Source organism: Periophthalmus magnuspinnatus, chromosome 7 (assembly GCF_009829125.3).
Source record: "Periophthalmus magnuspinnatus isolate fPerMag1 chromosome 7, fPerMag1.2.pri, whole genome shotgun sequence".
In the NCBI taxonomy this organism is placed as follows: Eukaryota; Metazoa; Chordata; class Actinopteri; order Gobiiformes; family Gobiidae; genus Periophthalmus; species Periophthalmus magnuspinnatus.
Window position 1 is genome coordinate 5,763,512 of NC_047132.1, and position 24,972 is coordinate 5,788,483.

Below are 24,972 nucleotides of genomic sequence, written 5' to 3' on the forward strand. Positions count from 1 at the left end.
GCCCATGAAAAGGAGAGTGTGAGTGCTCTCATTCCCACCCTTCTTTCCTCTTATTGGTTGACCTCCTGAGTGAAAGAGAGTAACATTTAACCAGTGGCTGTGAGCTGTGAACTCTCAGAAGCACAACTTGCCTCTAAAAGCCAATATTTATTACTATTATTATTATATTTTGCTATATTATTTGCTATATTTTCGCTGGTTTGTCAGATTCTTTGACATTTAAAGAGCCACAGGGAAGACAACTACTCACTCGTGGTTTTACATTTACAAATATCCCTCTGCCATGTGATTGGAACTCATTGGTCATTCTAATAAAGGGGAAAAAAATTTTAAGAACATTTACAAAACTATTGATAAAACTATTAATATGGGTTCTGTTCAGTTATGCTAAATTTTTTTCTGCACAAACTGAGCCAGAGTTTACCATGGCCTTATAAAACCCTGCAGCTTATCCATTTATTGTAGTGATAAAGTGAGTTCACCTTAAATATTGCCTCTAGCAGATCCCCGGACAGGCTTGTGTACGAGCCAGAACTGCATCCCTGGGCCTCACAAACTACAGAAGACACAGTAATGAACAACCCTCAGAAGGATTGGCCTATTGTCCTGCTATAGTCCATCTAAATCCTCACTTGTCTTTTATCGAGACATCTGACACTCCTGTTAAAATTGGTACACTTTTACATCACTTCGGGTTCACCTTAGGATTTGTAGCACAAAAACTAAGATTTTTGTATAGCGGCACTGGTGGTGACTCTATTCAGAGCAACAAAATACATAAAAATCACACTAATTGCTTAAATTTGATTGATGAAATATCCTTCTTGGGACAGCAGCGTGATTGGTGATTGGTTATTCTATATGTTTTGCAGCTGTAAAACCCCTCACCACACACTTTATGCACTTTTCTCACACAGGCATTAACATTTTCTCACATTTCTCTCTTGTTTAAACACTCTCAAAGTTCAAATCTTCATAGGCGCCTTTGTCGGTGCAGAACGTTTCATCGACATTGTGGGTTTTGTCGGGGAGAAAACAAATTACAAACATACAGAACTTCAGAGTCACACTGCGATCCAACATTTATGTAAATTTGGCTCAACACATTCTGTACTGTCCAATTTGTTTTTAGACTGGGTGTAAATTAGACCAAGTGGACAATCTTTTCTTCTTCTTCCCCTTTTCTAACTTTACATAAAACTGTTACGAGAAAATAGTAAAAGTTGAGGAAGATTCGTCACCAAACTTGTGCAAGTTGGTGACACAGTCTAGATATAGTACAATATGCAAATGAGAGATCTGTAGTGTCTTGACAATTGTCTTTGCGCACACCTGCAGCCCCAAATCCTTCAGTGAGAGGAAACCAGATCCAGGTGGTTGAATGTAACATAAAGCAAAGTGAGCATCTGACAGTTTTACAGACATAAAACCATCTCCAAACTACTGCAAAGTGCTAATCAAACAAAGCCTGTGTAATGAGCACTAAAAAGGAGGCTTGAACAAATGGAGTAACAGTGTGAGAGGAATTAAACAGAAGAAGTTAGTTAAATCTCTATTCAATTTTCTTTTGGATTTGCTGCAATTACTTAAGTATTATTAGAGCAATTACTAGATGACTAATGTATGTCATAGCACTTTTGTCACAGCTTAAGTATAGACTGTGAACAAAAATAGAGTTGTCATTGTCCAAAAGTTAAGATTTAGAAATAAAATTGAAACCAGAAGCAGAGATTTCAATGCCTAAGCCAAAGCGATTATCACACACTTGTTGTTTAAGTGGTAAATGCTCTTTTTGTTGAGCCACTGAACCTATTTTTGTTGTCTCTGGTAAAAATCCATAAAATTCCTCTCTCAACATGATTTCAACACCCACACCAAACTTTTGCTCTATGTTGTCAAATTGCCAAAATGGCTGCAATATTTTGTAATACAACTTTCCAAAATCAAACGCAAACGAAGTGTAATGTTCCCAAACTGCTATTCTGACAATAGACACTTTGGGGTAATGAGTATTCACATCATTCCTCTTGACATTTCGATCGTGACAAAGGGTGCAGCGTGCAACCTTCATTTTTGACATTTGCATAATCTCACAGAGCACTGTCCCTGCCCCCTCTCTCCTCTGCCATTATTTAAATTCAGTCATATTCATTATCATTTCAAATTTGCTCTTACAACTAATGCTACATGACACTGTTTGTGTATCAATTTGACATCTTCCAAATTAGGATGCACACGTTTGACATTTCACTTCACTGGTTGAATTGACTTGACCCTCATGTGTAAGATTCAACAAATGGAATTAAACGTGGATAATTGAGGAGCTATCATTTCTTTGGAGGGTGGGGAAATACCTGAACAGCATATGTTGCTGTCTCTCTGTACATAATAGTGTTGTAACCAGCACAGTGTTGTGTCAAATTTAAGTGTCCATCCATCCATTTTCTTCTGCATATCCAGGGCTGAGTTTTGAGGGCGGCAGTCTAAGCAGGGATTCCCAGACTTCCCTCACCCCAGACATGTCCACCAGCTCCTCTGGTGGGACCCCAAGGCGTTCCCAGGCCAGAGGAGAGACATAGTCCCTCCAGCGTGTCCTCCCTAGGGAGGCGTCCGGGAGGCATCCTGAACAGATGCCTGAGCCAGCTCAGCTGCTCCTCTCAACGTGGAGGGGCAGCAGCTCTACTCCGAGCTCATCCCCTCCCTCCTCACCCTCTCTCTAAGGGAGCAACCAGCCGCCCTGCAGAGGAAACCCATTTCGGCCGTTTGAATCCACAATCTTGTCATGAACCAAAGCTCATGACCATAGGTATAGGTATATATATAGACCATAGTTATAGGTATATATATAGACCATAGGTATATGTGTATATATATATATATATATATATATATATATATATATATATATATATATATATATATATATATATATATATATATATATATATATATATATATATATATATATATATATATATATATATATATATATATATATATAAACAAAACACAAAGGTGTCATCTTGTTGCAAATCATCCTCCATTATTATTATTATTATTATTATTATTATTATTATTATTATTATTAATCCCAGTTGAAGTTTGATTGGAGATAATAGAAAAGGCTTAAATAAACTTTCTCTGGACTATTATACATTATGACATTCAATTTCTCTAACTTGCATTTAACTATAGGTCTTTTTATTGCTCTAAAAACACCACTGAAAACACAGTTTCTTACAGTGAACATAGTTACATCTCCACATATTTGACTTGTAAATTGTCGTGGTGGTGTCACCTCATTTCCTCCTTTGAGATCGATCCATACAATGCCATACTTAGGCCTGTCACAATAACATATTTTGAAGCACAATACATTGCTACAGAGAAATATTGTGATAAACAATAATATTGAAACACTTTATGCCACTGTGACAAAGCAGGAAAATCCGAGTAAACCTATTTTTAAATATGCAGTATCATTAAAAACCCTGAGCTGCAACAGATAAACAGCAGAAGGAACCGATAAACAGCCATGGAATTTACTCAACCCTCTACAGCTCAAATCTTTATTTTTTGTTGCATACAAAATGTCAGAAATCTCCCCACAATTCAAAATACATTGTACACGCGATAAATATTGAGCTATGAATATCCAGCTTTCTTTTATTGAACGATAAGTCGATATAATAATTATCATGACAGGCCTAGTCATGCTGCGGAACAGTGTAGGCAAAGCAATAAAATCTCCATGGAAACAAGCAGATGGTAGGCCCTCCACGAGAAACGTTCCATAGTACACTATTAAATGTTTCTGATGTTACAATGCAACCAGACACCATAGCTTGTTGATGTTATATATGACTGTGCGGTTTTCCTTTTACGAGGCGGAGGATGAGATACGCATTCAAAACTATGTCAACTGTCAACTGTTCAATATTCCTAATCTTCTCGCAGCGTAGTGTACATTTATTCTGCTCCTAAAATGGACTTTAGCTGTGCTGTGAAATACTCTTCTTACATATTATCTGACAATCAGAACGAGCATCTCTGAACTCTCACTGTCTTAATGCACATGACTCTGCATGGCCACTAATGCAGAAACATGGCACTGCTCATCTTCATAATTGTTATTCTCCCCTTTTGAGCCTGAGTTCACGCTTGCTCTCCCCGCAACACAAAAGGTTATTTGCTTCCTCCTCTGAGATATCGACTGCCCCAGTGTCAAACTGTTTCCGCTCCACAGTACTGAAACTCCAGCTCCGCCGCTCCGATCAAACGCTGGCTGCTGCTCTGCGTTAATTCGCTTTCCACTTGAAAGACCAGTGAGCTATGATCACATCATGCAGATTGTGCTGCCAGCAGGATGTCGTGTCATCGAACAAAGTACCTGCCCTGCCAGTTCACACCCACACAGCCACATGCGCTGTGCATTTAGTGACTATATTGATCCACACCACAAGTCAACCACATCATAAGTATTGGAAATCCCATTTATTTAATTCAAGATGAAGTCTTCGTTGGACATTGACACAAATTTCTTAATAAATACTTTAGTGAGGTCATGTTTGTCCTTCTGTAACATACTCAGTTCAAGGGCTCCTCTAATTTATTAGAATTTAGAAAAAACTGTTTCTGTTTTATCATCTCAAGAAAACGACACTGTAACAAGAACGTTTCTGCAATACTGTTGTACTTGGACTTAACAAGCACATTGTGTGAGGGTCAGTACTGCCATCTGTACTGCCTGTGTACACTCATTGTATCCAGACTAAAATGTAGATCCTGCACACAGTGCCATAGCTCTGAAGCTGTACATGTATTCTGTGATCAGATGAAATATGAGACATTTGAGTCTTTCACTCTGTCAGTTGTCAAAAGTCTTGCCACTGTGGGACAGAAAAACCTGCAATGTAGACCATGGGCAGTTTCTGACCAGAGTATCTATTATAAAGAAAAATATTTAAAGACCAAATACCGTGCCCATATCACTAGTCTCAGCAAGGCTTTCAGCTTTTCAGCTTTACGTGGTATATAGTAAATTATTGTCAGTTCAAAGCAGTTGCAGTGGCTGACTTGACAGATAAGTTGTTTAAATGTGTTCTTACAGTTAAAAGACAGTGAACAGAGTCTGATGTCTGTCTGTAAGCAATAATTCTGCTTGCGTGGTTGACAGCATTACTTGATGACCTGTCAGCCAGTAGCAATAAAAGTTAGAAAACATTTTTGTAAACAACATTTTTTGTCATGCTTTAAATCCATGATTTTCCTGTTAAAAATATGAACTTTATTTTGGCTTCTATTTTAGTATGTGACTTTTGATTAATAACAGGCCATTGTCCACTTTATTTTTCTGGTTTGGACTAAAAGTTACACCAAACACCAAATTTCATTCCATTTCCATTAGTTCAATCTGGCATTAAAATGTCCTTTTTCAGGACACATTGTATTGACAGCTCACAGCTTGTTTGTTTTATAATTCAACCAATAATCCACTGGCTGTAATGGCATGTTTTGGTGAGCTTCATGAGTACTGTGGCTGCGTGATCGCTCCTGGGTTTGTGCACAATGAAAGGTAGCAGCACTATGTCTATAGAGGGGACTGTGGCACTATACAAGGGACCTGTGGCAGTAAAGAAGGACCTGTGAGAGTGCTGCTCACGTCTGGAGTCATTATATTCCACTTCACAAGGGGTCAGAGGTCGTATAGAGCATGTCCGGGCCGCAGCAGGAGAAAAAGAAGGAGTAATTCCAATGTTGTACAGTGCCATGTCCCTGGCTGCCCCAGGCAAGGTCTAGTGCCATTTAGACTTTGAATTAAATTAAAATTCATTTTTCATCTTCCCCATCAAACTCGGAGCAGATACAGTATTCTCTGGAGATATGACTTTGGAGCTTAGAAATTTCAGCATTAGTCATACTCAGCAGTCTTTATAATCTAAAGCTTTAGCGATTTCACATCCAAAGTGTCATTATGACAGATGGAAAAAGTGGTTTCAGTTACTTTAAAGAATATTGAAGAGTATATCTTCATATATTTTAAATATCTGTTTACTTTTAATACAACAATGTACCTTCTACTTCACTTGCACTGTCCCTAAAGTAAATATTGCCAGACTCATTTTTAGTATTAATTACAGCATTCGCTCCATATTTCACACAGCTTGATTTTTCTATTTTAGTGCTGTTCTAATTTGCAACACTGTTAAATAAAAATTAGCATATTCACAGCAAAGACCAAAAGACTAAAATGAGACATGGACTCTCTCAGGCTGCATCACTATCTCAGCCTCCAATTGATGGTGGAGGACAGATTGACAGAGCCCTGGTTGCCTCTCCTCACTGTAAATAAAGTTGTGCTGTCTGAATGTTTGCACAGAGACTCACCGTCCTCTCGAGACCTCTGGATAAAAGCGTCGACTCCGCTCTCTCCATAGTTCCCTTCAGACGCGACTGTGGACACATAGTTCCACTGCATGGCTTTGACGATGTCCACCATAGCCTGGGCCTGGTAGGTGTCGGGGGGAACGACCCGTGAGAAGAAGTCATATCGGGTGTTATCGCTCAGCTCTGGGGCTGTTGAGGCGTAGCTGATCTGAGGGATCTGAAGGACACACAGACAGGAGAAATGATTCTTAGTGTCAATTTTCTGTACAAAAAAAGTCTTATTTTTTTACATAATAGAAAAACAATAGTAGTATTTTATTGTCGTATTGTAATGTAGATTAAAACCATTCTAAATGTTCTGCAGGAAAGCTCAAATTTTCTTCTATTTTTGTCTTTGTTTAGTATTATTAGTTGTTAGTTTTAGTTTCAATTTTGACAACGCTGTCCACCTCGCCCCTGTGTCTGTGTACACTGGTGTATGAATGTGTGTGTTAATGGGTGAGTGGTTCCTTGATGTACAGCTCATTTATTACCTAGAATGTGGAAAAGCACGATATAAAATTTGACCATTTGACCATTCTACTACTGCATTACTTTTAAAAAAATGGAAGTCTGGAAGTCCTGGCTTAGACTGTTGCCCCTGTAACCTGGCCCTGGATAAGTGGAAGAAGACGGGGATGGATGAATGCAGATTTACAGTTTAACAGTTTTCACTTTTACAGAATACATTCCTATGACTTGCTATTGTAACACCTACACTTAACTCAAACCGAGTGATTTGTTTTGTTCTTGTTTACTCCTGTCGTTGGCTCCTAAGCTTCTTGTGTTTTTAGTAGGATTTCATTGCAGTATGAGGCTAACTTTTTCTAGATTTTGCTCCATCCATGTTTCATTTCATATTTTGCTGCTATTTCTGTGAAACCCATAGATTGTATAAAGAAGTGGACTAAGTGAGTGTGACGTCACCCACAGTGTTCAGCTCCAGCCAAATGAAGCTTATCGAGGTTAGTGGTTATTGGGGTGAAATGTGCCTGTTATTACTGTTTATATCTTAATTCACGCACAAAATCGCAACATAAAAGCACAAGGTTCATGTAGAGCGGGTTAATACGAACATTTTAAGACCAAAATGACGAGTCTGACAGCTGCAGTTATGAAAAGAGAAGCAACAGTTTTTCAATAGAAAGTGAACTGTTGCAGCCGGAAGCGCGCCCCTGCTCACTTCCTAATTTGGAACTCAACAGCTAGCAGGTTAGCTATGTCCATTTATATACATATCTGTGGTTAAACTTCAGTTCTCATTGAAGTCAGTCATTGCATTTTTAAGACTTAACAATGCAGATTCTGAAGTGTTACTTTATCCCGTTTTGGTGCGTATAAAAGAAGATATGACACATAACATCTGCTAGGAATCTCCAGGCAGCTCCTTAGTGGCTGCTCAAGCTCTGCAGAAGGCACATTGTTTCTTTAAATAGTCCTAGTGATGGCAGGCTAAGCTCCAATACTTCTTCAAAGTATGTACTACGGCAGAACAGCAACTCTAATCTGCTACATTCACACTTCACATCTCCAGCATAATGCCAGATTTATGTGTGCCTAAAAAACATATAAGAACACAGAGCGCCGGAAGAGCTGGTAATTCCCTGTTGTGTGTCAGAATGAACCACTTTATTGGATCATGCAAAAGGAATGAAACCTATAAATTATGTCCTGCGCTGTTCCTGAACAATTTTAACGAGAAGATTAAAGCAGATTGTTCTTTCTAAATTGGTTGTTTTCCAATTTTGCAATGTGATATTCCCTCTCTCTTTCGCTCTGATGAAGGCAGGAGCCAGTATTCCCATATCCCATATCCTTTATTTAAAGAAGAAAAAAAAACACACCCAAAAACACCTATAAATATTGCATCATCTAGAGCCTTATCCAGGGAAAGAAAAAAAAAAGTAACGTACAAATATCTTGAGAAATACGTAGGTTTCCACTACTTGTTTTTGGAAATCTTTCGTCTTTCCACAATCCACGTGGCTTTAACTGACTTTGTTCTCTGTCGTCATACACTCCGATTCATAAGCTCAAAGTTGCACTATAATCTCGACTTTTGCTCACTTCTGTTATTTCGGATTTATTGCTTTAAGTGGCACTTTGTTCTTTTTTTTTGTGTTGCGCTGACCCATTTCGCTGTCAAAGCTGTGTTCAGATTCCTTGTAAGGAGCATATTCAAAGGTTTAACATGAAAAACAGTAGTAAGAATTGAGCACAGAACACACCCCTTTGCCGAGATATTTGTGTTAAAAACATCAAATAATCTGCTAAAAATGTCATTATTATGTCGTTCACAAGCTGAAGCCACGTTTGACAGTGTATTCAGTGTGAAATTACATAAAAAGCATCATTCTTCCTCTTTAAAATCCAATGTAGATGATAAAAACTCTGTAATGATGAAACATTGCATCACTGAATACCATGGAAAAGGTACATAAAAAGTGTGCATTGGTTTGAAGGTACGTTTAATGCTGATGCAGATCGTTCTCTTCTTTTCACACAGCTCTGGTCTTTGATGTGGTCAGGAGGCCTCACGGTGAACCTGCTGCTGTCATTGCTTCCTCTGTCAGAGCACAGCTGCTCAGCCTGTACCTCTGACCAAGCGAGCCTTAAGACATCTGTACTATTTCTCTGATCATAACCCACCTACCAACTGAATTATATACATGATAATATAAATATGTATCATTTATGTTTATTTTAACAGGCTCTGTGAACAGCAGTATCTCAATGCTAACAATCGCTTTTATTACAATCAGAAAACATAAAATAAAATAAACCTATTAAAATTCATATCTTATTATTTTATACGTAGAATATCTCAGTTTGTGGTGTGCATGGCTCAAACTTGGCATCAGCATTAGCGTTGAGACACAAATATCCCTCTTTCTAAACTCAGAAGTATCCCCCCGTGAAGTTTATTTGTGTAGTTTTTAATATGTCGTCAGTGACATCCACCCACAGCTCCGTCACTGCCTCATCTTTAAATATTTATACGTTTTAGTGCGAATCGGCAAAAAACTCAAAGAGATCAAATTGGACAGGTAGCGGCGCTAACAATGTGGTTGCCGGGTGATTTTGCGCACACAGTCAATTGATTGTTTTGAGACTCTAGAAGAAATAATTGAGAATTGGTGCATCGAGACTGGAGCCTAACCTGGTACGCCATATGGACTAAAACAGGATCAAACCAAGTACATTCAGATATAACAGGGCTCAACTAGGACCAAAGTAATTGAATGTCACATATCAACAGCTTAGTACATTGTCTAGGCTCCATCTTTATTAGAAATGTTATTTTTAATCATGTTTTTTTTCCTATAATTGTTACATATTTAAAGTCACTGACAAAGCCCCTTAAACATGACCCTTATTTTACCCTTAACCGTTCTATAGAAGCTGCCTGCGCTATCATCTGGAATTGTTAGTAGATTCGCTCTTTGCAGTGGCTAGTAACCCATTCAGTCTGAGTGATTTTGATTTCACCTCTTCAAACTTGCACACAGAAAAAAAAAAAAAAAAAAAAAAAACTGTGCACAATCTCATTTTTTTTTTTTTTTTTTTTTTTTTTACATCGGCTCTTAACAAAACAGGAGCCAGTAGCTTGAACAGAAATCTAAAGCATGAGCTGAAAATACATATGTAAATACAGAAAAAGGCTTTGTTTCATCAACCATAACTTTTCAGACTTCACTTAAAAGTTATTGTTTGGCACTGCATCAAATTCACCAATCAACCAAAGCTTGTTAACATCCCTCCTAACAAAGCAGTGAGGCGTTTAGTGTGTGAAGTCAGGGGCTGTGTGCCTGTGTCGGCCGTCTGGACAGAGGGCTGTCACACTAATGCTGTTGTCTCCTCGCTGCACTCTCTCCTCTTGGGCGTCTTGTTTTGAGCCTTGTGTGAAGTACATTAAGTGTACGAGCTGTGAAAGACGTCAAACTGGAAGAATAGGTTTTGGTCTTTGGCCTTGACAGGACTGAACTATTCTCATCTGATTTAGGAGGTGGCAGGTGCACATGAGAACCTCTTACTCTCTTTATGCCATCTCACTTTTTTATCTGCAATTTATTGTGCATTAAGACTGTAAATTTCCATTGTGAGATCTTACTGATCTTACTATATACTAAGATCAGAACATATTGGGCTTTTTCTGCTCCGCCCACTTTTGTTGTGAAAATCCTTTTAAACTGCACTTTCTTTGTGGTGACTCTTCCAGTTAAGCGGGATTGCCATTCATTTCAACTGAGAATTCCAATATAAAGTAGCTTGGTGTGGGTAAAATTTCAATATTCATGTGCACGAACAAGCCAACACTGCACCAATTCTCTGGGAGGCTTAAAAATGACTTTGTAGTCCATGTAGAACTGATTTACTGTCAAGATCTGCAGCTCTATACTAAATAATACAAGCCAAATGATAATGACGGCGCCCACGGCAACTTCCGAAATAAGGTGAATAGCCCAATTGTAAATAGCATCTTAATTGGCTGCATTTTAATCATAATTGCAGACAAATTTAAATTTTAATCCAATCTGAATGCGGCCTATGCATTACACAACTTTCTTCTCTTACTTTGCCTCTTTTCTTGGAAGCAGCAGACATGCGACTTCACACTGCATTGACGTCACAAGGTGGAGACTTGGAGGTGGAGAAGAAGTGTTGTTCAAAGGTGTTTGGGACGTGTTAATAGAATCTTGTTTTACTTTAATTAATGTTTTGTACTGTGCTACAGCTTTTTTAACACATGCACATAACAGTCAACGTTTCTGGGTGCTAGATTTGCTTATTGTATTTGTTAATTTTGTGTCATGAAATGTTGAATTGGGAGGGTGAAAGTAGTCTGTCACAACACGTTTTCTCTTTTGTGACATGATTCCACCAGCTCGTTCCTGAAGTGGCCTTTTAAAAGCAGATAAGATATCATCAAAAATACCCACTGACACTATGCAAAGCTGCACCTGTCTGTCCGGCTCTTATCACAGATTACACAGCGGCTCATAAGAATGCTGGATATTATACAAGGAGGAACACTGCAAAGCTGCACATCAGCATGTTCTCGCCACTATGGGAACTTTAGTGTGTGATTGTAATAGCCTTTCCACTTAGCAATCAGAGAGTTAGATCTTGAAAACTTATTTACTGCTAAATATTACATCAAGAACATATGAGCCAAGCAGACACTTGAAGCTATATTTAGAGCCTGTATAACTTTTGCAAGTGAGAGCAATGATCAATGTCCTGACTGTAACTTTGCCTTTTGGGGAGACCTGCTTGTCTCCATGGACACAGGAGGCAGACCCTCCACCAGAAAAGTTACACTGTGCACCAGCCATAATAAGTAGACACCATAGACTGTCTATACAAATGTACATAGCTAACCTCCTAGCCGCTGCGTTCCAAACACTCCACTGACTCCAGTTTGCTTTCTATTGAAAAAGTGTCACCACTCTAACTGTAACTGCTGCTGTCGGGCTCGTCATTTTGGTCTTAAAATGATCTACATGATTCTGTGTTGTTATTTTGCTACTGTGTCCATAAATCAAGATATGAACATTATTAACAGACAAATCAGGTGTCTTCTTTCCCCAAGGTTGCTTCCTCTAGTGTTAGCAACAGGTTTGATTGACAGCACTACTAAGCGACTGCTCCCTGCTAAACCAGGGGTGTAGGCAGGAAGGGGCGTTACCATCAAAAGCCTCGCCCTGGATTGGCTCGTTGGTTGCTATGAGACTTGCAGTTTGAATTCCATAGAGCTCGGCTCCAAAGTTGCTCCTATAGCTTCTTTGAGCTTCATTTGGCAGGAGCCGGAGGCTGTGGATTACGTCACACTCCCTTGGTCCCTTCTTTATACAGTCTATGGTAGATAAACACTTTACTTCTGGACTCATACTTTCTGTAAATATACAATAGAATGCCAAAAGTTGTTTTCTAAGTTTGAAAAAAGGAAGATTATCAGCATTCTAACTAGTTTTGCTGTTTCCATCCTTTGTGCTTGTGGATGACGCTTAAACCTCCATATCTGCCTGCACTGTGGGTGCTGCTGCTACTGAACCAACCCGTGTTGTATTTTTCACCTGAGGGATTTCACTGCTGTAACAATCACACAGTTTCAGCATTCTGTCAAAAACCGGGACAGCCAGAGCTTATCATGTTTGCGTTGGCCAGACTTCCCACTCTCTGGACTCGGGCGATATATAGTCCAGAACAGTGCTTTAACCCTAATAGAACATAGTCACTCCATAGCATTGGATCAGAAAATTTAATTTCCCAGCTAAGGCCTTCATCTCATCGGCCTCCGGAGAATCAAAACCAAGTGAGAGCGTGGAAAACTTGAAAAACTGATGTGCTATAAAAGTGAATGTGCTCTGTGAAAGCCAGAGAGAGATATCTCCACGGCGTTGGATGTATGTGAACTGCAGCTGAATTCTTGATGACTTGCTAAGGCCGCCTCCGGATTTAAGGCTGAAGCTCTTGTGGGGTTATTTAAACGCTCCTATAGGGAGGCACCGTTTTAGTCATTCTCTGTGTACTTCCCATCTGCGCAGGATGAGCCTCTGTGCTTTGCCGGCTCTTTGTGGACTTGAACATTGGCTTTCTGCAGCTCTATAGAAATGTGTTGCCCCATCACCCGCTCTACCTACTTTATCACTAATGGGCTTTGGAAAATATGTTTAATTGCTGTGATGTGAGTCTCAAGCAGATTTCTGATGCAGATTTAATGTTCAAATCACTTGCCTTAAATAACGGCGCTTTTTTAAAAATTGAATGAGCTCATTTGGTTCACCCTCTATGTAGGAGTAATGACGCTCATTAGGACTGTACAGAAATATTATACACTGGCTCTGTTTGCATGGATCAGAATTCAAACGTGTTAGTCACAGTCTGGAAGTGTTTCAGTAAATACTTCCTGCAGTCTAAGGGTCATGTTTTTATTCTTTTGATACAGAAAATGTTTTTTTATAATACTTTTCTCATGTTTAAAATAAAGAAATAATAACAGTCAAATAATGGCACAGTACTTTCAATAGCTCCATAGTTCTGTTTTGTTAGCATCATTATACAGTATATTACAGTGACTTTAAGTGAAATTTGTCATTGGGCCAACTTCAGCTGATTGTACTGGTGCCTGACTTAATATAAACTTTGAACAGGTCCAACTCCTGCTGCTTTTTATCATGACTTTTACTCAATTTATTGAAACGACCCTCGTCACCATCATTCAGTGGCACAGTGGCAAAAATGAAACCATTTGTGAGGAAAGTTACATTTTGATTTACTTTTAATCAGTCAGAGCTCTTTATAAAAATGTTTGATTAAATAGTACTTCTTGATATCTGATTATGTATTATAATGATCTGATATTTTGTGTTTAGTTCAGAGTTGACTCCTTTTGTTGTTCTTGTATATGTTTATGTGTTGTTAATGTGACTGCTTTTGTATATCACACTTGGTTGCTATGGCGACACGTTGACGTGCAGGTTTTATTCTTCAGATACTGGTCTGTGTTGGAGACTGGCTCTTGCGAGATGAGACTGCTGTTGAATCGCTCTTGTTGTTTGCTCGTGGGTTATGGCCTACAGTAGCCCTTGTTTTCAGAAAATAAACAACTAGAAGAAATTCGGTGTGTTTTCTTACAGCAGAATGCTTCGGTCAGGCAAGGCCAGTTTATTTGTATCGTGTAATTCGTGTAATTCAAAGTGCTTTACAGAAAAATAAATGCATTAAAATCATAATACATAAAATTAACATGAAATAAGATGAGTGCAGAATAAAAAAAATGTTAATAGCTAAACAGAACTGTTTTGAACCTGGATTTAAACATTGTCAAAGTCGAGGCCTGTCTCACATCTTCAGGAAGACTGTTCCAGGTTTTAGCTGCATAAAATTGAAACACTGATTCTCCATGTTTAGTCCTGACTCTGGGCACCAGCAGGAGGCCGGTCACTGAAGTCCTCAGAGCTGCTTTAAAGTCTATTCTCTGAGCCACAGGAGCCATCGCAGAGACATGAGCACAGGACACATGTGTGAAGTACTTCCTAGTTCTAGTCAGGACCCAAGCAACAGCATTCATGATGTACTGCAGCTGTCTTAAGGCTTGTTTGGAGAGGCCAGTGAGCAGGATGTTACAGTCTAACATACTGGAGACAAACACATGTTTTGACAGTATACCTTTGATGTTATTGATTTGATGTGGCTGTTAAAGTTCAGGTCTGAGTCCATTATTACCCCTAGATTTCTAGCCTGATTTGAAGGTTTTAGAGAGAGAGACTGGAGGTGCTGCTAACACTTTCTCTATGTTTCTGTGGGCCAAAGATGATGACTTCAGTCTTGTCTTGAGTTTAACTGGAGAAAGTTGTTTCGCATCCACACACTGACCTGTTGGATGCAGTGGCAGAGTGAATCCACTGGTCCATATTCACCTGCTGCAGTGAGACATAGATCTGAGTGTCATCTGTTGTGGTAGGACACATTATTGCTGAATATTAACTGGCCTAACAGCAGCATGTAGAGATTGAACAACAGGGGTCCCAGGATTGACCCCTGGGGCACCCCACAGGTCAGGGACATTTTATCTGAGACATAGTTTCCAAATTTCAACAAAGTATGCCCTGTCTCTCCTAGAAAGGACTTAAACCAGTTTAGTGCAGTACTAGAGGTAACCAGTCCTCTAGCCTCTGTAAGAGGATCCCATGATCCACAGTGTCAAAAGCAGCACTCAGATCTAACAGGATCAAGACTTGGATCAGTGTTCAGGTAGACGTGAGATGTATATAAAACATGCCATTGTGTTCCCAGTCTTGTAAATGACTGAAAGTTACAAATGTGTTTATCTGTTCAAATCTAATAGTTAGTCCTATTAATAAAATGATTGTTCAGATCCCAGTACAAACTATATTCCTCATTCTTAACATAGTCACTATTTAATTAAGATGCTGAGTATAATGCTTGACACTTTCCAAGTGGGAGGCTGCAGTGGTGCAGACTCATATACGGTTTGTGCACGGCCATACGTTAAACCATACTCACACTGCCATGCTGATTGATCAGGCCATTGTGTACCACAGCACTTTATGGGCTAGTTATATTTTTAGCTACTCAACAGTTTCAGGTTCTTATCATTAAGACACCATTCTTCTGGCATCTATAGGGGCATCTGTTTCAACAATGTGCCCAACACTAACTGCTGAACCAATCTGCTGAGTTATAATGGACGTCAGGATCTTTGCAGCCTTTGTTGCAGTGATCAATATGTTGCCATAGGTAACAATGGAAGCTCTAGTAACGTCTGGCTCAAAGATGAAACTTTCCTCTTGCTTCCAACATGCAGCGCAACATATACTTCAATTTTCTAAAAGGTAATCTGTCTATTTGATCCAATCATTCAAGTCTTCAAGTTAAAATGTATTAGTTATCCTTATCTTAAGAAACAAAGATTGTGCTTAAAACATATCTGTTACCTTGAGAGTAGTTAATCCTGCACAATAACCTGATTCTGTTGATACACACGTCACATGAAATTATCCCATTAATACACACATGTCCATTGGTTAAAGGTAACTCCCCCATTGCACCCATGCTTATGAAAAATATATTGTATTACATTTATTTTGGTAGTTATTGTGTCAGGTACCAAAAAAGTGTCATAAGCCTTTTCTTCTCTGGTAAGATCCATGTTCCCAAATTTTGCTAAATGTTTGACAGTCCTTGTACTTTATCAGAGTGTCAGAGGGGTAGCTCTCCAAGGTTTTTACTTTTTGATCAAAACCGGTTGTTGATAGATAGAGGAGACAGTAAAGCTCCAGACACGTGATAAAAAACATTACTGTTAACAAACACGCTTAAGAGTTTTCAGTCAATGAACAAAAGAAGACATAAAGAGATGTTACAGTACACGGGCATTGCGCCTAGAGACAAGGTTCATTGACTAGACTTTGTTTGTCTGGGAACCTGGGACAAAATACTACTAAAAACAAATATTGGCCACAAAAATCCTAAAAATAAAAAACATCAGGGGTACATTTGTCCTGTAGAAAATGACTTAGATCAGATGTACTAATTTAAAGCATTAATTTGAAAAAACCTTATTTGTGTGGCAGATTTAACTGTATGCTATGAATACCCACTAAAAATAAGGTGTTACATCTCCACCAGTCTGTGCCTGTCGCCTCAGCGCTTGGCACCAGAGCTGTTGTGATACACTAGTGTGACAGTCCTGTTTACAGCACCAGAGTAATGACAGATGTTCTCTGTGCCGTCTATGTTAAATAAATGTCTTCTTCATCCTTGACTTTGACGAATCACCTGTCAGCTGCAGCTCTGTCACTTTCATGCCTCATACAATGTGCTTTCGACAAAAACAATGAGGTGTTAGACCATTACTGCGGTGCCATATCATTCATGTTATGGTCCCTGTGTTCATAGTCTGTTTAACAACACTGATCACCTCTGTAATTCATTCAATTTTATTTTATTTTTTTTTTTAAGTAGCACAATCAAAATGAAGTACGTACATGGTATTTTGAAAAGAGACACATGCAAATTCAACTTTTAACAGCTTTTTTTTTGCTGTGTTATATATTCCCTCATTATTAGCTTAGAATTTTGATTGATTCATGCATATTTCATCTCACAGTGTTCTGCAGTGTGTGCTCAGAATAGCTGTTCTACTACACCACATTCCTGCCCTGATTTAATAACATTTGATTCTTGTAAGTGCTAACAATTTGCCTGTCAATTTGCCTGTCAAATCCAAAATGAGATCTCTCTGTATTTTCAGATTGAGATCAGTCTGGTCCCCATGCCCTCCGCGTCTCAAACCCAGTCAAACGTGATCATGCAGTGAGATTTGTTTTTTTCAGTGACACCAAGGAGCTCATTGGTCACCTATGATTTACAAATAAAATAAAATTTATCTCACTTCAAATTAACAGAGTTTAACACATCGCCCATTGATTCTTTAGAAATATACAATGTTTTTCAGCCCGCTATGATATATATATATATATATATATATATATATATATATATATATATATATATATATATATATATATATATATATATATATATATATATATATATATATATATATATATATATATATATATATATATATATATATATATAAAACAATGCATATCTCGTATTGGCTCATCCACCTGTTAATCACAGCCATTTGAAAACTTATAGAATCTTAATAAAGTTTTGAAGAAGTGTGTATTCTGAATACCTGGCAAGCGAACAATTGTATCCCAAACTGAAATTAAACTACTCTTCAGATAGATCACTTTTATGTTCTATACAAATCTGTAGTATTTACATTTGAACTATACAATATGCAAATAAGATCATTCTTAATGTATTCATATTAACAACTGCTTAAGTCTTGCTTTACCCCACACTCAACTAAGCCATTTTGCATATTTTGTAATATTAACACCCTTATGTTTTTCCCCATGGGGCAGTGCACATGTTCACTTTACCCACAGCCCCCCTCTCTCCTTCCACCCCTCATGGAGTTTCACTGACTGGCTTACATGAGGAGCAAACAGCCCCGGGACCCTCTCTCTGAGCTTGTCGCACTGGCTGATTGCAAGTGGTGCAGCTGCAGAGTCCCTGGTTGGGTTTGTGATATGATGAAGTATGAACCGATGTATAACGCCATCTTCATTTAATTGTACATTCACAAAACCCTTAGACACGCACCCATGTCACCATAAGCCATCTCTGAATTGTTACAGTTTGCATAAATCTTTGTATCTGCAGACATGCGATCCGGATAACAATTTATTTCCAGTTGTTATCATAGTGGGGCTGTTGTATTTCATTTTTAACCTTTTATCGCATCGAGGTGACTCATTTTTCATACTTTATGCTAGTCAAAACATTTTTATTTTTTTTCCTATAGCTTGCATTGTTCTCTTCTATTGCAAAACCCAGTCCATGCTGTTCTTTTTTCCATTCTCAAAAGTGGCAATCATTAATTTGTCCACTGGCCAACTGTGATTAATTGTCTCATTACAAATTGAATTATTACTTACGTTAAACATGCAAATGATCCCGACTAAAGGTTGCGAATGTAGTTAGATATAAACTAAGTGGCATTCATGATTAATGAACGCCCGCAAAACCGAACAATGCAGTAGATTAGTGAGAGAAAAACAATACGCACTTTTCAATGGAATGCTTATGGCGGACTAAATTAGCCATGTGAAGTCAGCACTAAAATGATTTGAATGAAAAATCTGCGCAAACAAAATCCATTAGTAAATCGATCTGTGCAAAACTATGACAAAGTTCCTAAAATCCCCTCTCACTATTCTGACTTTAGCATAGATATGAGCCGATATTGGAATTTGGTTATACGCATTAACGATTATATCAAGATAATTATTAAAGTTGCTGACAGCTTTAAAATGCTATAAACAGGTTCCATATTTAAACAACTGCTTGTAAAGTATTGTATTTTGTCATCAATGAAAACAACAGTGATCTAGAAGAAAACATCATGGGGAAGTATCTTTTTTCTGTACATTCTGGTGATGCCGATTATCACGATAAATAAAACGTCGCACAAAGATTATTGTCTGCCCTTTTTATCACGAACAATATTACTGTTTATTCTCTCACCCCTATTTTAGAATGAATAATTCCTCCAAAATCTGAAAAATAATAAAACACATGAATATTTTTTCATTTAACAGGATGAATAGAGTTTTCTAATGGCCCTGTGTCCTCCAGTTACTGTCCCAGGGCGGCAGGAGTTTTCTACAGCAATGGTTCAACGAAAGAAATGGGATAAATTCTCAGACGTGCCAAGGGATATAAATGGATTTAATATTTGTGAGGAAAATTCAAAAAGAGGTATTGCTTGCTATGTCACATTCACACTTTATTGATCAAGCTCACTTAATCTGAAAAATGTCTTTAGAAACCATCTGTTTAGTGGCCCACAGAGTCAGGCGCTCAAACCATAAATCTGAAGACATTTTAGATGGAATTTTTAGCAGTGCATCACAACAAAGGGCTGTTGTGTTTGATTGACAATATATTCTTCTATTTTCTACTATTACGCCTATTTTATTGTTCACAATGCATGGTCTATACTGGGAGTACTGCAGTTCCTTCATTAAAATCATATCTTTCTGTAGCTGCTATGAAAACTATTAGCAGCCACAAACAGTTGTTGACAGACAGCAGCATTATCAGAGAAACTGTAGCTAACACAGTGAGCCGATATAGAGCTAATTAAAAATAATGAGCTGGCAATGAATCTATTTACCTGAGCCTATAGCTTTACCCACTACAATTATTATCTGTGCACACACACACTATACTGTGTACAGTATATAGTGCAAATAAGGAGCTAGCAGCATTTTAACATAGTGATGTTCCAATTTAGATTGTTTTATCAATACAAAAATGTTATAATTAAAATGAAGCTTGTTGCCATATGTTTCCTGCCAAGCATTGACCCCTTTTCACCAGAAGAAGAAAATGTGTTCACTTTTGGACTCACAGATTCACAGTGAAAACTCCATTTTAAAGCAACGTATCACAGTGATTGTGGCTAAACCTTCTTGTCAAAGCCTGATGTCGTCAGATCTCAGAAGCTAAGACAGGCCGGGCCTGGTTAGTGCTTGGATGGAGAACGCTGGGAAAATCGGGTGCCACAGTGGGGCGCCAGTGACAAAAACTAATGTTGTGTCCTCAGGCAAGACACTTCAACCACATTGCCTAGTATAAACATGGTGTAAGCGTGAGTGTTGGTCAGAGGGGTCGATGGTGCAGATCAGCAGCTGTACTTCCGTCAGTTTGTCCCAGGGCAGCTGTGGCTACAATAGCAGCTTGTGGAGTGAATGAATAATGCACCTAAACCGTAAAGCTGTTCTGCGCATCAGGAAAAGCTCTATATAAGACTAATGTATTATTATTATTATTATTTTTTTTTTATTATTATTATTATTATTATTATTATTATTATTAGTAGTAGTAGTAGTAGTAGTAGTAGTAGTAGTAGTAGTAGTAGTAGTAGTAGTAGTAGTAGTAGTAGTAGTAGTATTTTTATTATTATTATTAAAATAACTAAAATATGTTGAATTTATTGAGCCCATGTAACTATTGGCAAAATGAATCCTGAGAGAAATATCTCTGATGATCAATAGAAAAAATCAAAAACAGCCAAATTCACTCACAGGAACTCTTCTTGGAGCTCTGAAGTAGTTATGAAGTACAATAAAATGCCATGCTCTTAATATCCTCTGTTTTTCTCTGCTCTTGTTTTGCAGTGTTTTGTACTGACTGAGTAAATTCCCTGTCCCTCAAGAGTAGAGCACCTTGAACGACCTGCACAACCCAGTAGAAGCCCAAGTAAACATCCCCGTCCACTGACATTGTCTGATATATCTGCTTTATATGACAGCCTTATTACTCTTTCCTAACAGACTGTGGAAGCACTCTCATAGTGGCACTATACTCTCCACTACTTTTAAAGTTTGGTGGTTAGATTGCCAACATAATTACTATCTGTCCAGCTTTTGTAAGAGTCAAACTCTACTGTTGTCATTGTGCCATCTGATTATTTAAGATAAATGATAAAATCATATTTGAGTCATTTTTAGAGCCTTTACAGTGTTTTGTATATTAAAAAACAGTTATAAGATTTTTTAAGATTCACCATTAAGAGAATATACAGTATATTCAACATACTTATGACCAACTTTGGAAAGCTTGTTAAATTTCAGACTATTTTTATGCATTGGACTATTGGATATCTAATACTTTTTTTCTTTTTTTTCCATATGACACCATGATTTAAATGCTTCTATGATCCTTAGCTGTGGTGAGGCTCCCAATAGTGTACTCCTCTCTTACTAACTAGGCTAACGTATGAAATATGCCACTGAGCCATGTCCTGGGAGACTAGAGGAGATCTAAATAGAAAGGAAAGGCACAAGCATTAGAGAATCTAGCCATAAGAGCCTGAAAGTGCACTGGACACTTTTGCTTATAACACCTAAATAATTCAGTGTTCACAGGAGTAAATATATTGACAGTTTCGATAATGCCTTAAGCAGAGCTATCAAATATTATCATTAAGCACAGCCCCAGTTCACAATAAATACACAGACAGTGTAAGAAAAAAAATGCTTTTTAGTCATCAGGTCAGTGAAGCCAAGTTAAAACAACTTGATCAGCAGGGAAATGGAAATCCCAACACAAAGCTTAAAAAAGCAGAAGCACTCAATCTTAGTTTAATTATTTGAACTTATTATCAGAGGACAAACTAGGTCAGCCCACTTGGTCATTTCCTGCCAAAGACTCCGAGTGAAATCCATTAGCAACAACACCTTAAGAGACACCGGCAGCTTGGGCCTGGCTGAGCGGACTTGGTAAGGCATTATAAATGTTTAATGTCTTTGCCATGCCTTATGCTGCAAGTTTTAAACGTGCACAGGAACAAAGAGTGTTTTTTAAAATCTAATTTAGTTCCATAAAAGGAGAAACACTTAACCTGAGGCGACTTCCTGCCTGCTCCCCTAAGCATTACATTAATTGTGTTTGTTTTGCTGTGCACTAGTCTTAAACCACACGCAGTTTTGGTTATTTGAAATTAGATAATGGTTTTAGCTAGTAAGCTGTTTCCATGTTTTGGATGCAAAAGTTAATTGGTCTATTGGGCAAAATTGTTTTCTATTCACTGCAATTGCACACTGATCAACGGCATTTAAATTTTTTTTTTTTTTTTTTTTTGTGACTTACAGCTGAGGTCTGTGGGAGCTCGATTCCCGATGGTTACCTCAATCTTCAGAATGATGACCATACCACCAGGCCCTAGCTCTTAGTATTATATATTTATGATGTTATTGCACATTTTCCACTTCTGCATGTAAGAGCTCTGAACCCACAAGATATGCCACTAGAGGCTTTCAAAAATTCCCAAAAAGTTAAACAAACACTGAGGACATCCGAGGACACAAAGTTGAAGTCACCAAAAAGTGTGTGTATGTTTTAGACCATAGTAGCCTTTTTAGAATCCTATGCTCAACCATTCGCCAACGTTAAGTGTTTGCTATTGTATAATTGATGTAGTTGTAGAAGGACGTCCTGAGGAATACCTCTTTCAAGGTATTTCCAGTCATAAAGACAAGATCCTCTAATATGGACTTCAATTTTCCAGTTTAAGGGAATAACATCTGATCTCTATTTAAAACACAGGGTCCAGTGATGATCCACAACAACCAACATAAACACATAATAATGAGTCTCTACTAACTCTAACTAAATCGCTTTATTGCAATTTTAACCTTCACTGCTAATACTGTGGTGCATTACTGAACTTGAAAAATGAAGTAAGTAATTATCCAAAATAGACTTTTTACTATTATAACCATGTTACAGTTGTTTCCCCTCACCGTTTACTCACCCCAAGTTGTATTTGAAGTGATTCATTCACATTTGAGCAATCCAGATGCCATTGTCAATCAACCCCCATTTTCACCATCACTGACATATACTCACTGCTCTCTACTACTGCAATCTCCAGTATGATTTTCTTAATCAGTGATATGCATAGAATTCAGCAGCACTACGTAGTCATTTTGGTACATATGAAAAAAATCCACTGCTCACTATTGTGATCTACAGCTATCCATCGGTAGAGCCGACTCTTTGCTGCGATGACATTTAAGTTGACGTCTACTCCCACTAGACCTACTATAGACCATACATGCAGAGCAAAACTACAGCCGCTTCAACATCATGCTCTCCTCTCACTGATTCCATTCATTTTATAGGATTAAGCTGGCTAATGCGACACATTTCTATAGTGCCTATTTCCTGAAAGAGTCTGTCTGCTAACTAATTACTGGAAAAGTAGTCAAGATTAAAAGTCAACTGAGACATTTTCCTTGCCTTCTGTAACTACTTTTATGGTGTCTTAGCTAAGTAATGAACTTATTTTCCCCAGTGGAAATACAAATGAAATCCCACAAGTCAGAGACTACTGTACCCCCCCCCCCCCCCCCCCCATATATATATATATATATATATATATATATATATATATATATATATACACTAGTCTCTACAGGACACTAACACTAATGATTTACTGAGGGAAAAAGAGCCAGGAAGTAGAAATATGCAATCATTCGTCTGTGCATGGTAGATAAATAGCCTTTGATTTCCTCCATTTGAGGACTCCCAGTCATGCAGAAACTGATCAATGTGAAATAAATCAACAATGAGTGTGATTTAACTGGCCCTGTGCTGGGTAACTGGCAGACAAAGGGAAATTGACATCAGCAAACTGTTTAATGCTGGGGTAACTAACTTTTTTCCTGCAGAAGAGTATATTTTATTATCCTCCCATCGATTAAAGATGTGCCAGGGGCTTGTGAGGGTCAGGAATAAGTTAGTCACAGATAACAGTTTACACTTCCTTCTTTCATAGTTTGAAAACCAGGTATAGCAGCTTTAGATTATTGTAACTTCAAAATAAAGAATCAAATGATATCTTCACTTAAAGGGCCCATATTACACAATTTAATGTTATAATGTTTCCTCATCACAAACAGACCTGGAGTTGTGTTTTGCTTCATTCACACATGTTTAACACACAAACCCTGCATATTTAGGCTGAGTTCTTCTCTCAAACTGAAAACATTCCACCTTGTGATGTCATGTAGTAATACAGGAAGTGCTCCACTGTGTTTTTAAACTCCATACATCTTCAACAGATTCATTCAGATGATTTCTGCCCAATAATTGCCAATCTCTACAGAACAAAAGATAAAAGGAGCTGTTCAGATGAAAAGTACAGCTTCATGACATCACAAGGTGGAACAGAGCATTTTGAGTTTTGGAGATGTAAACAGACTAACAATAAACATGTGTGAATGAAACAAAACGCAACTCCAAGTCTGTTTTTGAGGAGGTAACAACATTATAACATGGCTTAAGGCTCACAAGAGTCAATTTTGTGTAATATAGGACCTTTAATCTACAGGTAACAGTGGCTCCGTTGGTAGAGCTGGCCCATATACACCGGTGTAAGTGTGTGTGAACAGGTGACTGGTTCCTTGATGTGAAACACTTTGAAGGTGGAAAAGCACTGTATAAAAAATGTGTCCATTGAATCATTGACCACAAAATAAAAAGCTTTCACGTTGTGCCTTCTTGTTCCTTAAGACATTTTAGTTAAAAATGTAAAAAAAAAACATGGTGTAACAAAGTTACTTTTTAACTGATCTAAAAAGCCACTCCCACTTCTATATATTGAGTAATAGAAGTACAGTATAAGGAGGTATGAAACACCTCTTGTGAAGCTGAGGATTTTGTCTAACATGCAGATCCCCAGAAACGATGTAGCAGATTTTGCACACCTCTATGGGGCTTTCCAATTTGGCCCAAACGTCCTAGGTCAGCATAAAAGCAGCTGAGGTATAGCTGTAAATAAAAAAGTAATGCAGAAACATGCACTGGAGAAGTTGAGCGCTGATAGCCAAGCTTCTCCTTACAAGACAGTTCATTAAACAGCTC

At 38.0% G+C, this 24,972-nt stretch overlaps 1 protein-coding gene across 1 annotated transcript in view; it reads right to left on the bottom strand.

Moving 5' to 3' along the window:
• Positions 1-24,972, bottom strand: part of grm4 (glutamate receptor, metabotropic 4) — a 101,597-nt gene that overhangs the window by 26,851 nt on the left and 49,774 nt on the right. The window contains exon 2 of the mRNA XM_033970233.2: positions 6,388-6,604. Within this exon, the coding sequence (XP_033826124.2) occupies positions 6,388-6,604 (217 nt within the window). The remainder of the gene's footprint in view (positions 1-6,387; positions 6,605-24,972) is intronic.